At 49.2% G+C, this 14422-nt stretch overlaps 1 protein-coding gene across 3 annotated transcripts in view; it reads left to right on the top strand.

Moving 5' to 3' along the window:
* The window catches only part of crim1 (cysteine rich transmembrane BMP regulator 1 (chordin-like)), a 171247-nt gene that overhangs the window by 147978 nt on the left and 8847 nt on the right, over nt 1-14422 (top strand). For all 3 annotated transcript variants that reach the window (XM_067988671.1, XM_067988670.1, XM_067988672.1), the window contains 5 exons: nt 309-518; nt 1959-2174; nt 3602-3823; nt 12004-12198; nt 13750-13869. In XM_067988671.1, the coding sequence (XP_067844772.1) occupies nt 309-518; nt 1959-2174; nt 3602-3823; nt 12004-12198; nt 13750-13869 (963 nt within the window). The remainder of the gene's footprint in view (nt 1-308; nt 519-1958; nt 2175-3601; nt 3824-12003; nt 12199-13749; nt 13870-14422) is intronic.

Here is a 14422-nt window from a genome sequence, read left to right as displayed (position 1 = left end):
TTTGTGGGAGCTTGCTGTGCGCAAATTGGCAGTCGTGTTTTCTAATTACAACAGTGACTACACTTCAAAAGTACTTAATTGGCTGTAAAGCACTTTGGGACATCCTACGGTCATGAAAGGTGCTATATAAATGCAAGTCATTCATTATGTAATGCTAGGATTTTACATGGAGCATTGTTCTCCTCCTGGTTTAGAAACACGTACAAAATCACAGTGGGTTTGTGCAGATGTAAGAAAGAGCCGTGTGTTTAGAGGGAAAGACTGGACTACACAGTGACACTCTCTTTTATCCTAATCTTGTCATCCAGATGTGCCCACAACCATTGTGCCTCCGGTCAAAACCGGCTCGTGCTTGTCTATGGACGGCCGACGACATGAGAGTGGCGAAAGTTGGCATGACGGGTGCCGCGAGTGTTACTGCTACAACGGGCGTGAGATGTGCGCACTCATCACCTGCTCCGTGCCCAACTGTGGAAATCCTACCATCCGCCCAGGACAATGCTGCCCATCCTGTCCAGGTAAGGAACACGTAACCAAGTAAAGTGGGGGAGGAGCATTTTTATTAACGTGGGCCCTTAGTGGAAAGTAAGGACTTGTATCTGACCAGTTCACAGAAGGAGGTCATTTGGCCCATCGCACTTGTGCTGGCTCTCTGAAAAGCTATCCACTTGGCCTGTGGAGTGGAAAAGATTTTCTATGTTTAGAGAAATTTATTCAGAGTGGTAACTATTATTAAGACTCAGCATTGTAGGTGTGCACTAAATTAAAAATGGCAGGGTTACTCGGTACTGACTGTGCATTAATATTAATCCAATATGCCAGACTCATAGGTTAATTTTAGATGATCCTTTATTGTGTTGGTATCACTGAAGAGTTTCCAGTTATCTTATTGGGTCCAACTTTGAAGCTCGTTCAAATAAACATTACTTGTAGTTTGCCATTAATTGATAGTAAAACACTTGATAGTAATTGATGGATGTGCAAATGCATCATGCTGAGCGGTACTAAAGTTGCCTTTATACTGGCACGGTTCCGGACAACCGGCATCCATGAGATAGCTTCTGTCATTTACACTGTTATATCTGGCTTCCTTATCCCAGCAGTAGATGCGCAGACCGATGATAAACTGGGTCTGCAAGTCTGCGGCTGGGGTGAGGGAGCCAGGATCCAACCTACAACAGTGTAAAAGCTGCTTAAGTGTGGTAAAGAAAAGGGAAAGGCTGTTTCATTTTCTTCTCCCTAGCCCAGGGGCATGAGACCTATTGACCTTGGCTGAGATAAGCAAACTCAGCACAAACTAGGGATTGAACCTGGAACTTTCTAGCTCTGTATGGTTTTGTTTTGCATTGTTCTAGCAAAGAGCCGGCACACACATGGATGGGCCAAATGGCCTCCTTCGGTTCTGTGGTTCACACTGGACATTGAATTTATTGCAGTGAGCCATCTGATCATCATCTTCTACCGCTTCACCGCCACCTCTAACTACACCAGCTACGAGTGTTTCAAAGTAATGAGCTTTGAGACAAAGTGCACTGACAGTAGATGGTATTTTGTCCCCTTTTTAATACAGATATAATGAGTAATAAGTTCCAGTCATGATAAGCATATGAAAGAAGTAACTGATGTGAAAGTACAGCTTTATTTAGTGTTGTAAAGGAATTAATTTTCCCCACTCTGATATACTACCACTTTTTAATTCATAAACTGAAAGAAATTACAGCACAAAAGGAAGCCATTCAGCCCATGCCTGTGCAGGTGCTGGCTTTTCAACCAGAGACATCTACTCAAATTGCAATTCCCAGCCCTTTCCATGTATCTTTTTATATTCTACCCTGTTGAGCCTTTATTCAGTTCCCTTTTAATTGATGTTGCAGTCTCTGCCGCAGTAGCCGCTTTTGGCAAAGCATTCCATGTTCTCATAACCTTCTGTGTGACCAAATTGTTAACTGTGTTCTCAGAGGACTCCGGCCTTTGGAAGCCCGAGCTAAGTGATACATCGATCTGCCACGCTCCTGGCGGAGAGTATTTTGTGGAAGGAGAGACCTGGAACATCGACTCCTGCACCCAGTGCACATGTCACAGCGGACGTGTGCTATGTGACACCGAGGTCTGCCCACCCATCCTCTGCCAGAATCCCATCAGGACCCTGGACTCATGCTGCCCACAGTGCCCAGGTATGTTCGTAACTACAACAACAACTTGCATTTATACAGTACCTCTAACGTAGTAAAAGCATCTCAAGGTGCTTCACAGGAGAATTATTAGACAAAATTTGACACCCTTGGTTCAAAGTTTCAAAAATAATCACAGCAGAGCACAGAACAGGTTCCTGAGGGAGGGAGAGAGAGAGAGAGAAAGAAAGAGAAAAAGAAAGAAAGACAATTAAGTATATTTTGAAGTGTAGCCATTGTTGTAATGTAGGAAACGAGGCAACCAATTTGCACACAGCAAGGTCCCTCCCACAAGGAGCAATGTGAGAAATGATCAGATAATCTTGGTTTTTTTTAGTGATGTTGGTAATGGTTTAGTAAATGGTAAAAAGATGCAGATATGAGAGAGGCCATTCAGCCCAGTAAATGCTATTCTTCAAGTGCACAGCCTGCTCGGGCTTTATTCATCGTCCTTCTGCCCTAGCACCAAACTTGGAACCTTCTTCTCCCGGTTAAATCAGTTAATGGTTCATTGAAGTAGTTATTTGCTGTGCTAATTGGCAGCCTAATTCCATAAGTTAATAATTTGTAAGTGTGAAGTAGATGTTTATTATGTTCAGTGGAAGTCACTTCAGTGCAATTTAGATTAATAAAAAAAACTATCTTTTAAATAAATAATTCATCCAAAAGAGGCAGATACGAGTGGGCTTCTGTTCTCAGCTCCCAGTCGACGTATGTCAGTCAAAATTTCGGTGGTGTTTGCCTAAGCTCCAGGGTAGAGCTCAGGAGAAGGTGCACCTGTGCTGAGGAGCCTGGGTAGGAACAACAGCCATTTTAACTAGTGTGCCACAGGGAGTTGAAGCTAGACAAAGAAAAAGGAACTGGGAAACTGGCAGAGAAACTGCAAAAGTAAGACTGAAGCCAGGGCTAAGGAGGTGATTGAAGAGTATGGACAGGGACCTATCATCTGAGGTACCCTGTTCAAAATGGCAGCAGTGCTTACCCATGCTTCTTAGGGTGGATGAAATCACTGTATAGAATTACATAGAATATACAGAACAGAAACAGGCCATTCAGCCCAACTGGTCCGTGCTGGTGTTTATGCTCCACACGCGCCCCTTCCCACCCCTCTTCCTCTAACCATATCAGCATAACTTTCTATTCCTTTCTCCCTCATGTACTTATCTAGCCTCCCCTTAAATGCATCTATGTTATCCACCTCAACCACTCCTTGTGGTAGCGAGTTCCACATTCTAACCACTCTCTGAGTAAAGAGGTTACCTACCATAGGGTTGTAGGATTCACCCTACACACAGGGGCCTGTTTTAAGCGCTGCCAGCATTTTATTTAACTTAACAAGTCCACCTGTGTATAATATTATTTTGGGAGAGTGGGGAAGTTGACTTCATTTAGTTCTCTTACTAAATTGTTATCTGTTCTCCCTTAATCAGACGAACCCCTTCAGCCTTTGTCACCAAGCAACAAAAGTATGCCTGATTACTGCAAGAACGAGGAGGGTGATATCTTCTTGGCAGCCGAATCGTGGAAGCCAAACGTGTGCACCAGCTGCATTTGCATGGAGGGCGTCATCAACTGCTACTCAGAGTCGTGTCCCCCCGTGACATGTGCCCGGCCTGTCCTGCGGAAAGGGCAGTGCTGCCCTTACTGCATTGGTAAGTAACAGCGCTGAATAAACGGAGGGAGCAAAGTAAAATCAGATGCCATTCTCTTTCAGTGCATGGGATCATAGAATGACACAGCAAAGAAAGATGCCATTCGGCCCACCATGCCTGTGCTGGCTCTTTGAAAGAGCTATCCAATTAGTCTCACTCCCCTGCTCTTTCCCCATAGCCCCGCAAATTTTTCTCCTTCCAGGTATTTATCCAATTCTCTTTTGAAAGTTATTATTGAATCTGCTTCCACCGTCCTTTCAGGCAGTGCATTCCAGATTATAACAACTCGCTGCGTAAAGAAGTTTCTGCTTCTTTACGCAGCAGACCATCTGCTTTTGTTGTGTTCACATTTCTGTCATCTGCTATGTGTTCTCGGGAATGTTGATTCAGCTCGAGTACATTTTTTCTTGTACGCAATGACTCTTGTCATATTCATTACTGGAATGATCGATTACTTTGCGCAGTCAGAAAAAAGTACTAGTATAGTAACATCACTGCACTGACCGAACGTGTTACCACTCTGGTATCCTACGCCTTGGAGCTTCCCTCCTGCGGTCTCCCTTCCTTGCCCATACGGCTGATTCCTGATCAGTCAAGAAGTGCCAAGCACAGGGTAAACCTATCTCTTTACAAAGAACAGGAAAATGAGAGCATAGTCACTCCTGCACTGTTCTCCTGTACCTCCCAAGTCTTCTCTGCTAACGCAGCTAATCAGGGCAGATGAAGAGATGCATTAGCAGAGAGGCCTCGGGAGTCCCGAACTGCTCTCCGACCCTACAGTGCGGGCAAAGCCAAAGAAGGGAATTTTTTTTTTCCTTTATTTTTTAATGCATCCAAAATGGGGATTAAAAGGGGAACAAAACCCTCATAGCCCATTTTTAACCCATAGCTTGGTCGTAGAGCCAAGGATGATATATTCTGCAGCCTTCAGGTCTGAGCTGTTCCAGTCATTGCCTTTGTTCTTCAAGGCACACATCTCTTAACACAAGCACACCCGCTGCTCAGCTGTGGCAGCTCTGACAAGCTCAGGTTGGATGTGTGAGGAATGGTATTTTCTCCCTGTGCAGGACTGCATTGCTGGTGCTGGGGAGAACATCACCCTTCAGGTGACTAATGCCCCATCTCTCAACCTCCCCCTCCCCCAAACGCAGGGCCTCAGAGTGTTTGGACTGAACTGCATCCTCCCTGTACCCGCCCGTATCCACGATAGACGACATCACTGTAACCAGCTCCTGTCAACATAAACTGTGAATTTATTAGCATTTCAACATCATTATATGCACTTGTGTATTAGGGTAATTATCAACAATATAACAAAAGGGCCTTCAGCAATTAGTATCTTTTCACAAGACTTCAAGGAGTAATTCACCCTTCTCTCAAACTCGTACTGCTTATAAAATTAAGCAGGTCGTTTCATTTACATATAATAATAAATATAATTCCACATGGAGCATCAACCATTCCCCCACCCCTCAAAAAATAACGATCATTTTTAGTTTGGTGGCATTCTAGTGAAAATTATGACAATTCTAAGTTGCCTGTGGTAGGGTTCGGGTTAATCAGGACAGTTTCTGCCTGGTCGCGTCTGTGATTCAACCAGTTTGCCTGTTGACTCCTCACACACCAGACACTCCCACAACCTCACACTGGACACTCCGCTAACCTCACACTGCACACTCCTCTAACCCCTCACACACTGCACACTCCTCTAACCCCTCACACACTGCACACTCCTCTAACCCCTCACACACTGCACACTCCTCTAACCCCTCACACACTGCACACTCCTCTAACCCCTCACACACTGCACACTCCTCTAACCCCACACACTGCACACTCCTCGAACCCCTCTCACACTGCACACTCCTCTAACCCCACACACTGCACACTCCTCTAACCTCACACACTGCACACTCCTCTAACCCCTCACACACTGCACACTCCTCTAACCCCTCACACACTGCACACTCCTCTAACCCCTCACACACTGCACACTCCTCTAACCCCTCACACACTGCACACTCCTCTAACCCCTCACACACTGCACACTCCTCTAACCCCTCACACACTGCACACTCCTCTAACCCCACACACTGCACACTCCTCTAACCCCTCTCACACTGCACACTCCTCTAACCCCACACTGCACACTCCTCTAACCTCACACACTGCACACTCCTCGAACCCCACACACTGCACACTCCTCTAACCCCTCACACACTGCACACTCCTCTAACCCCTCACACACTGCACACTCCACTAACCCCTCACACACAGCACACTCCTCTAACCCCTCACACACTGCACACTCCACTAACCCCTCACACACTGCACACTCCTCGAACCCCTCTCACACTGCACACTCCTCTAACCCCTCACACTGCACACTCCTCTAACCCCTCACACTGCACACTCCTCTAACCCCACACACACTGCACACTCCTCTAACCCCACACACTGCACACTCCTCTAACCCCACACACTGCACACTCCTCTAACCCCACACACACTGCACACTCCTCTAACCCCACACACTGCACACTCCTCTAACCCCTCACACACTGCACACTCCTCTAACCCCTCACACACTGCACACTCCTCTAACCCCACACACTGCACACTCCTCTAACCCCTCACACACTGCACACTCCTCTAACCCCTCACACACTGCACACTCCTCTAACCCCACACACTGCACACTCCTCTAACCCCTCTCACACTGCACACTCCTCTAACCCCACACACTGCACACTCCTCTAACCTCACACACTGCACACTCCTCTAACCCCTCACACACTGCACACTCCTCTAACCCCACACACTGCACACTCCTCTAACCTCACACACTGCACACTCCTCTAACCCCTCACACACTGCACACTCCTCTAACCCCACACACTGCACACTCCTCTAACCTCACACACTGCACACTCCTCTAACCCCTCACACACTGCACACTCCTCTAACCCCACACACTGCACACTCCTCTAACCTCACACACTGCACACTCCTCTAACCCCACACACTGCACACTCCTCTAACCTCACACACTGCACACTCCTCTAACCCCTCACACACTGCACACTCCTCTAACCCCACACACTGCACACTCCGCTAACCCCTCACACACTGCACACTCCGCTAACCCCACACACTGCACACTCCTCTAACCCCACACACTGCACACTCCTCTAACCTCACACACTGCACACTCCTCTAACCCCACACACTGCACACTCCTCTAACCTCACACACTGCACACTCCTCTAACCCCTCACACACTGCACACTCCTCTAACCCCTCACACACTGCACACTCCTCTAACCCCACACACTGCACACTCCTCTAACCCCTCACACACTGCACACTCCTCTAACCCCTCACACTGCACACTCCTCTAACCCCTCACACACTGCACACTCCTCTAACCCCTCACACACTGCACACTCCTCTAACCCCTCACACACTGCACACTCCTCTAACCCCACACACTGCACACTCCTCTAACCCCTCACACTGCACACTCCTCTAACCCCTCACACTGCACACTCCTCTAAACCCACACACTGCACACTCCTCTAACCCCACACACTGCGCACTCCTCTAACCCCCCACACTGCACACTCCTCTAACCCCACGCACTGCGCACTCCTCTAACCCCCCACACTGCGCACTCCTCTAACCCCCCACACTGCACACTCCTCTAACCCCCCACACTGCGCACTCCTCTAACCCCCCACACTGCACACTCCTCTAACCCCCCACACTGCACACTCCTCTAACCCCACACACTGCACACTCCTCTAACCCCTCACACTGCACACTCCTCTAACCCCCCACACTGCACACTCCTCTAACCTCACACACTGCACACTCCTCTAACCCCTCACACACTGCACACTCCTCTAACCCCTCTCACACTGCACACTCCTCTAACCCCACACACTGCGCACTCCTCTAACCCCCCACACTGCGCACTCCTCTAACCCCCCACACTGCACACTCCTCTAACCCCTCACACTGCACACTCCTCTAACCCCTCTCACACTGCACACTCCTCTAACCCCACACACTGCACACTCCTCTAACCCCCCACACTGCACACTCCTCTAACCCCTCACACTGCACACTCCTCTAACCGCTCACACTGCACACTCCTCTAACCCCTCACACTGCACACTCCTCTAACCCCACACACTGCACACTCCTCTAACCCCTCACACACTGCACAAACTCCTCTAACCCCACACACTGCACACTCCTCTAACCCCTCACACACTGCACACTCCTCTAACCCCACACACTGCACACTCCTCTAACCCCTCACACACTGCACAAACTCCTCTAACCCCTCTCACACTGCACACTCCTCTAACCCCTCACACACTGCACACTCCTCTAACCCCTCACACACTGCACAAACTCCTCTAACCCCACACACTGCACACTCCTCTAACCCCTCACACTGCACACTCCTCTAACCCCCCACACTGCACACTCCTCTAACCTCACACACTGCACACTCCTCTAACCCCTCACACACTGCACACTCCTCTAACCCCTCTCACACTGCACACTCCTCTAACCCCACACACTGCGCACTCCTCTAACCCCCCACACTGCGCACTCCTCTAACCCCCCACACTGCACACTCCTCTAACCCCTCACACTGCACACTCCTCTAACCCCTCTCACACTGCACACTCCTCTAACCCCACACACTGCACACTCCTCTAACCCCCCACACTGCACACTCCTCTAACCCCTCACACTGCACACTCCTCTAACCGCTCACACTGCACACTCCTCTAACCCCTCACACTGCACACTCCTCTAACCCCACACACTGCACACTCCTCTAACCCCTCACACACTGCACAAACTCCTCTAACCCCACACACTGCACACTCCTCTAACCCCTCACACACTGCACACTCCTCTAACCCCACACACTGCACACTCCTCTAACCCCTCACACACTGCACAAACTCCTCTAACCCCTCTCACACTGCACACTCCTCTAACCCCTCACACACTGCACACTCCTCTAACCCCTCACACACTGCACAAACTCCTCTAACCCCACACACTGCACACTCCTGTAACCTCACACACTGCACACTCCTCTAACCCCTCACACACTGCACACTCCTATAACCTCACACACTGCACACTCCTCTAACCCCACACACTGCACACTGCTCTAACCCCACACACACTGCACACTCCTCTAACCCCACACACTGCACACTCCTCTAACCCCTCACACTGCACACTCCTATAACCTCACACACTGCACACTCCTCTAACCCCCCTCACACACTGCACAAACTCCTCTAACCCCACACACACTGCACACTCCTCTAACCCCTCACACACTGCACACTCCTCTAACCCCACACACTGCACACTCCTCTAACCCCACACACTGCACACTCCTCTAACCTCACACACTGCACACTCCTCTAACCCCCCTCACACACTGCACACTCCTCTAACCTCACACACTGCACACTCCTCTAACCCCTCTCACACTGCACACTCCTCTAACCCCTCACACACTGCACACTCCTCTAACCCCTCACACACCGCACACTCCTCTAACCCCTCACACACTGCACACTCCTCTAACCCCTCACACACTGCACACTGCTCTAACCCCTCACACACTGCACACTCCTTTAACCCCTCACACACTGCACACTCCTCTCACCCCACACACTGCACACTCCTCTAACCCCACACACACTGCACACTCCTCTAACCCCACACACTGCACACTCCTCTAACCTCACACACTGCACACTCCTCTAACCCCCCTCACACACTGCACACTCCTCTAACCCCACACACTGCACACTCCTCTAACCTCACACACTGCACACTCCTCTAACCCCCCTCACACACTGCACACTCCTCTAACCTCACACACTGCACACTCCGCTAACCCCTCACACACCGCACACTCCTCTAACCCCTCACACACTGCACACTCCTCTAACCCCTCACACACTGCACACTGCTCTAACCCCTCACACACTGCACACTGCTCTAACCCCTCACACACTGCACACTCCTCTAACCCCACACACTGCACACTCCTCTAACCCCACACACACTGCACACTCCTCTAACCCCACACACTGCACACTCCTCTAACCCCACACACACTGCACACTCCTCTAACCCCACACACTGCACACTCCTCTAACCCCACACACACTGCACACTCCTCTAACCCCACACACTGCACACTCCTCTAACCCCTCACACACTGCACACTCCTCTAACCCCTCACACACTGCACACTCCTCTAACCCCACACACACTGCACACTCCTCTAACCCCACACACTGCACACTCCTCTAACCCCACTCACACTGCACACTCCTCTAACCCCTCACACACTGCACACTCCTCTAACCCCTCACACACTGCACACTCCTCTAACCCCACACACACTGCACACTCCTCTAACCCCACACACACCGCACACTCCTCTAACCCCACACACTGCACACTCCTCTCACCTCACACTGCACACATTCAGAATGCTGCAGTTCTCTTCAGACAGTGGGGTTCTTGCTCCCTCTGGTGGCAAGCTGCAACCCAATGGCATGCAGATCAAAAGAGCAGGTCATTTGATTACAGTAACTCCTTGCAGGAATCCTTTCAGTTTTCCCTTTTCACCCTTTTTCTGGGTGGTCCCCTCAGAGGTAGTTCCTATGTCTTCAATGAAATTGTGAGCTTTACTGATCTGTAATTCTGTGAGAGTGCTATCAGCGCCAGGCAATCAACTAACATGGTATTTGAAAATAACTTGGACTGTCTGATTGCATTTCTCACATGAACCTGTTTAAATGTACTTTGTATCTAAAAACAGAGTCTGGGCCTCCCCAGTGTCTCCGTAGCAGTTAAAGTGACCACGAAGATGCGGGATTGTCGTAAAAACCCAACTGGTTCAGTAATGTCCTTTAGGCAAGGAAACCTTCAGTCCTTAGCCGGTCTGGGCCGATACGTGATTCCAGCCCCACAACAACGGGGTTAACTCTCGACTGCCCTCTAAAGTGGCCTACAAGCGGCCCAGTTGTATCAAACCACTACCAGTTCAAGAAGAAGGCCCACCACCACCTTCTCAGGTCAACCAAGGATGGGCAATTATTTTTATTTAAGTTGATTGAGCCAGTCTGCTACTAAGCCATTCAGGCCAGGAAAATCCCAAATTCAATTAACACATCTCATCAAGGGTGCTGGTAAGAGCTACAAAAGGCCGTACGCTCGTGAGCTAGAAAGGGGAAGAAAAATCAGCAGAGAGAGAGACCTCCCCCTGTTCTGAAAGTGTGTGGAGGGTGATTTAAGGCAGTTAATCTGCCCTGAGTTATTTACCGGGTGTTAGCTCAATGTATAAGCAGCCATCTTCAGGAGAGGAGGGGATCGCAGTTGGCAGAGAGAAAAACAGCTGTGCAGCCGAACAGTTTTAATGCTGTCACCTGTGGCTCAGTTGGTAAAGCTTTTGCCTCTGAATCAGAAAGTTGCAGGTTTAAGTCCCACATCTGGGACTTGAGCACAAAATCTAGGTTGATACTTCAGTGTAGTACTGAGAGGGTGCTGCACTGTCAGAGGTGCCATCTTTTGGATAAGACTTTAATCCGGGGCCCCGTCTGCCCTCCCAAGTGGACGTAAAAGATCCCATGGCACTATTTCGAAGAAAAGTATGGGAGTTCTCCCCTGTGTTCTGGCCAATATTTATCCCTCAACCAACATCACTAAAAACAGATTATCTGGTCATTATCACATTGCTGTTTGTGGGACCTTGCTGTGTGCAAATTGGCTGTCGCGTTTCCTACATTACAACAGTGACTACACTTCAAAGAGTACTTCATTGACTGTAAAGCACTTCAGGACGTCCTGAGGTTGTGAAAGGTGCTATATGAATGCAAGTTCTTCTTCTAGTATTTAACTGAGGAATAAATTAAGTGCTTCGACACCCAGACGAGGATCAGGCTGCATTAATCACCATCCTTGTTAGAATTCATATTCAAACCGACTGAAGGAACGGAAGGAAGCCTTTCACCACTGCAGGTTGTCAGCGAGCAGGAAGGATTGAACGATCACTAACACACAGGTCTAATGAAGCCCTCCATTTTTTTTTCTCTCTATTCTTTCCCTCTCTGCAACAGAGGAGACCATACCGAGTAAGGTGGTGTGTCACTTCAACGAAAAGACGTACGCAGATGAGGAGAGATGGGACATCGACAGCTGCACCCACTGTTACTGCCTGCAGGGCCAGACGCTCTGCTCGACTGTCAGCTGCCCTCCCCTACCCTGCCTGGAGCCCGTCTATGTGGAGGGAAGCTGCTGTCCTGTGTGTCCAGGTAAATGGAGCGTTGACAGTTTTTTTTTACAGTTCCAGGGATTGAGAGAGAGAGAGGTTACATCTCCCCCACTCCCCTTGGCCCCTTCCCCCTCCCCTTTCCTCACTCTCCTTCCCCCTCCCCTTCCCTTTCCCCTCTCCTCTCCCCTTCCCCTCAATTATTTCTTCCCCACGGCAATGCCTCCCAGCAAGAACGCCCGCCTCCCCCCACACACACCACAACGCCCCTCTTCCATTCCTAAACACTACAAATAGTGAGCTGACTTTGGTGGCTTGATACTAAGAACAAACCTGCTAATTCACTCGTATGAAATTTCTGTCCACTGCCTCAATTTTAAACTGGTTAGATCGAAAGGGCTAACAGAGGAATGTTATACACCCTTGTTACTAATACTGCTCAGCACGATTTCATCTCATTGACCTCATTAATGGAGCAAATAGGTTGTTGAAACTCTGAAAGCCAATAAAATAAACATTCTCACTGACAAATCAATTCCTGACCTACTGTTTTGGCCACTCTTTTTTTTCCTCTCTTTATGCCCCTGCGCACCTGTCCCACACCCTGCCAGCGTCACTCGTGATCCGGCCTGCAGTAGGTAGGTGCGGAGCAGCCTCGAGGTGTCACTGTCCCTTAAACTTTCCCTTGCCCCCTCTGGGGAAGCTCTGCCGGCCCCCCCCCCCCCCCCCCCCCCATGGCAGAGACTGGGAGGCTTGGCTCAGCGCCCTGTCGCTCTAAGGCGGGTACTTCAACGCAGTGCCCCAGTCACTGGTGGGACCTCCATGGTTAAGGACAGAGGGAGGCAAAGGTTAGTATTTTGTAGCCCCTGGTCTTGCCGCCTTTCCCTTACAACTGCCATGAATTAGTGTAAGGAGGCGTTACATCCTTGCATGCAAATCCCTCCATGGCCTCGCCCTTCCCTATCGCTGTAACCCCTCCAACCCCACAACCCTCCGAAATCTCTGCTCTCCTCCAATTTTGGCTCCACCATTAGCAGCCGTGCCTTCAGCTTCCTAGCATCTAAGCTCTGGAATTCCCTCCCTAAACCTCTCTGCCTCTTTACTTCACTCTCCTCCTTTAGGACGCCCCTTAGAACCTACCTCTTCTGTCCTAATATTCCCTTACATGGCTCGGTGTCAAATTTTGTTTGATAACATGAAGCGCCTTGGGACATTTTGCAACGTTAAAGGTGCTATATAAATGGAAGTTGTTGTGCTTTTATTCTAGTTGTAAGGACCTCCTGAGTCCTCCGTAGGGTGCCTCAAGAGAAATTTATTTAATCCAGCTCTATGTGTGCCAACTTCATTCAATGCCCAGTGTTTGTTTTGCAATGTCAAAGCGTTTAAATACAACATGGATTCATTCCACCGGGCTGCGACATTTCTGGGTACATTCGCACCCACTCCTGGCAAATAAGACAGTGAATATCTAAACCATACAGGTGTTCACTTAACAGGTGTTTGTATTTTAAAATGCTGGAGGACCAGAGTCATTCCCAGATGTCTTTCGTACTGCTTTGCTCACGCTAGCTCTCTTTACACTTGTACACACCAGAGCCCACCAACATCCCCATTGAAAAGTTTGACCAGAGGGGAGAGATTGAAGTTGAAGCACCATTCTGGCCAACACCCAGCGGAAACGAAATCCCCTCACACCTTCGAGACTTGGACAATGGTAAGTGCGACAGGCATTTCGCTCCAGCCGACACCTGTCCTCTCTTTGTGCTGTTTTACCCCGGTGGATTTGCCTTGATTGATGTCTTCGTTAAATTGGATTTTGGTGCCCAGAAAGCAGAACGTTTCCAGTTGCACTGGAAGTGGAAGTGGAGTACTGGCCATTCAAGCTATGTCTGATAATATTTTGGGCACACAAGTTTGGATTGTCCCATAGTGTATAATATGGCCAGTTGATTACATCATATACACCATTATGTGACACATCATGGAGTGTGCAATCTGTTATGGTTGCAGCACATATTATTGTTTTTAGATTATTCATTTTTACTGCATTAATTTTGCTGTCACCACATTTCTTTGTTTTGACCCCTTCTATCAGCTCCTGAAAGTGTTGATTCCTTGCGGTTTGGAGGGTGGGGGGTGGGGGGGGGGTACAGTTTCACAGAGGCTGATCACCCGCCAGTATCTCGCCCAAGTGATCCATGTTTCAGCCCTGACAGTGAGTGCCAGCAGGACGTTTGACCATAAGGGGCATTGTAGCCGAGCTCGAT

This window comes from Heptranchias perlo, chromosome 8 (assembly GCF_035084215.1).
Source record: "Heptranchias perlo isolate sHepPer1 chromosome 8, sHepPer1.hap1, whole genome shotgun sequence".
Taxonomy (NCBI): Eukaryota; Metazoa; Chordata; class Chondrichthyes; order Hexanchiformes; family Hexanchidae; genus Heptranchias; species Heptranchias perlo.
Note: the sequence above shows the minus strand (reverse complement) of the source record. Positions and strands in the feature narration are given on the sequence as shown.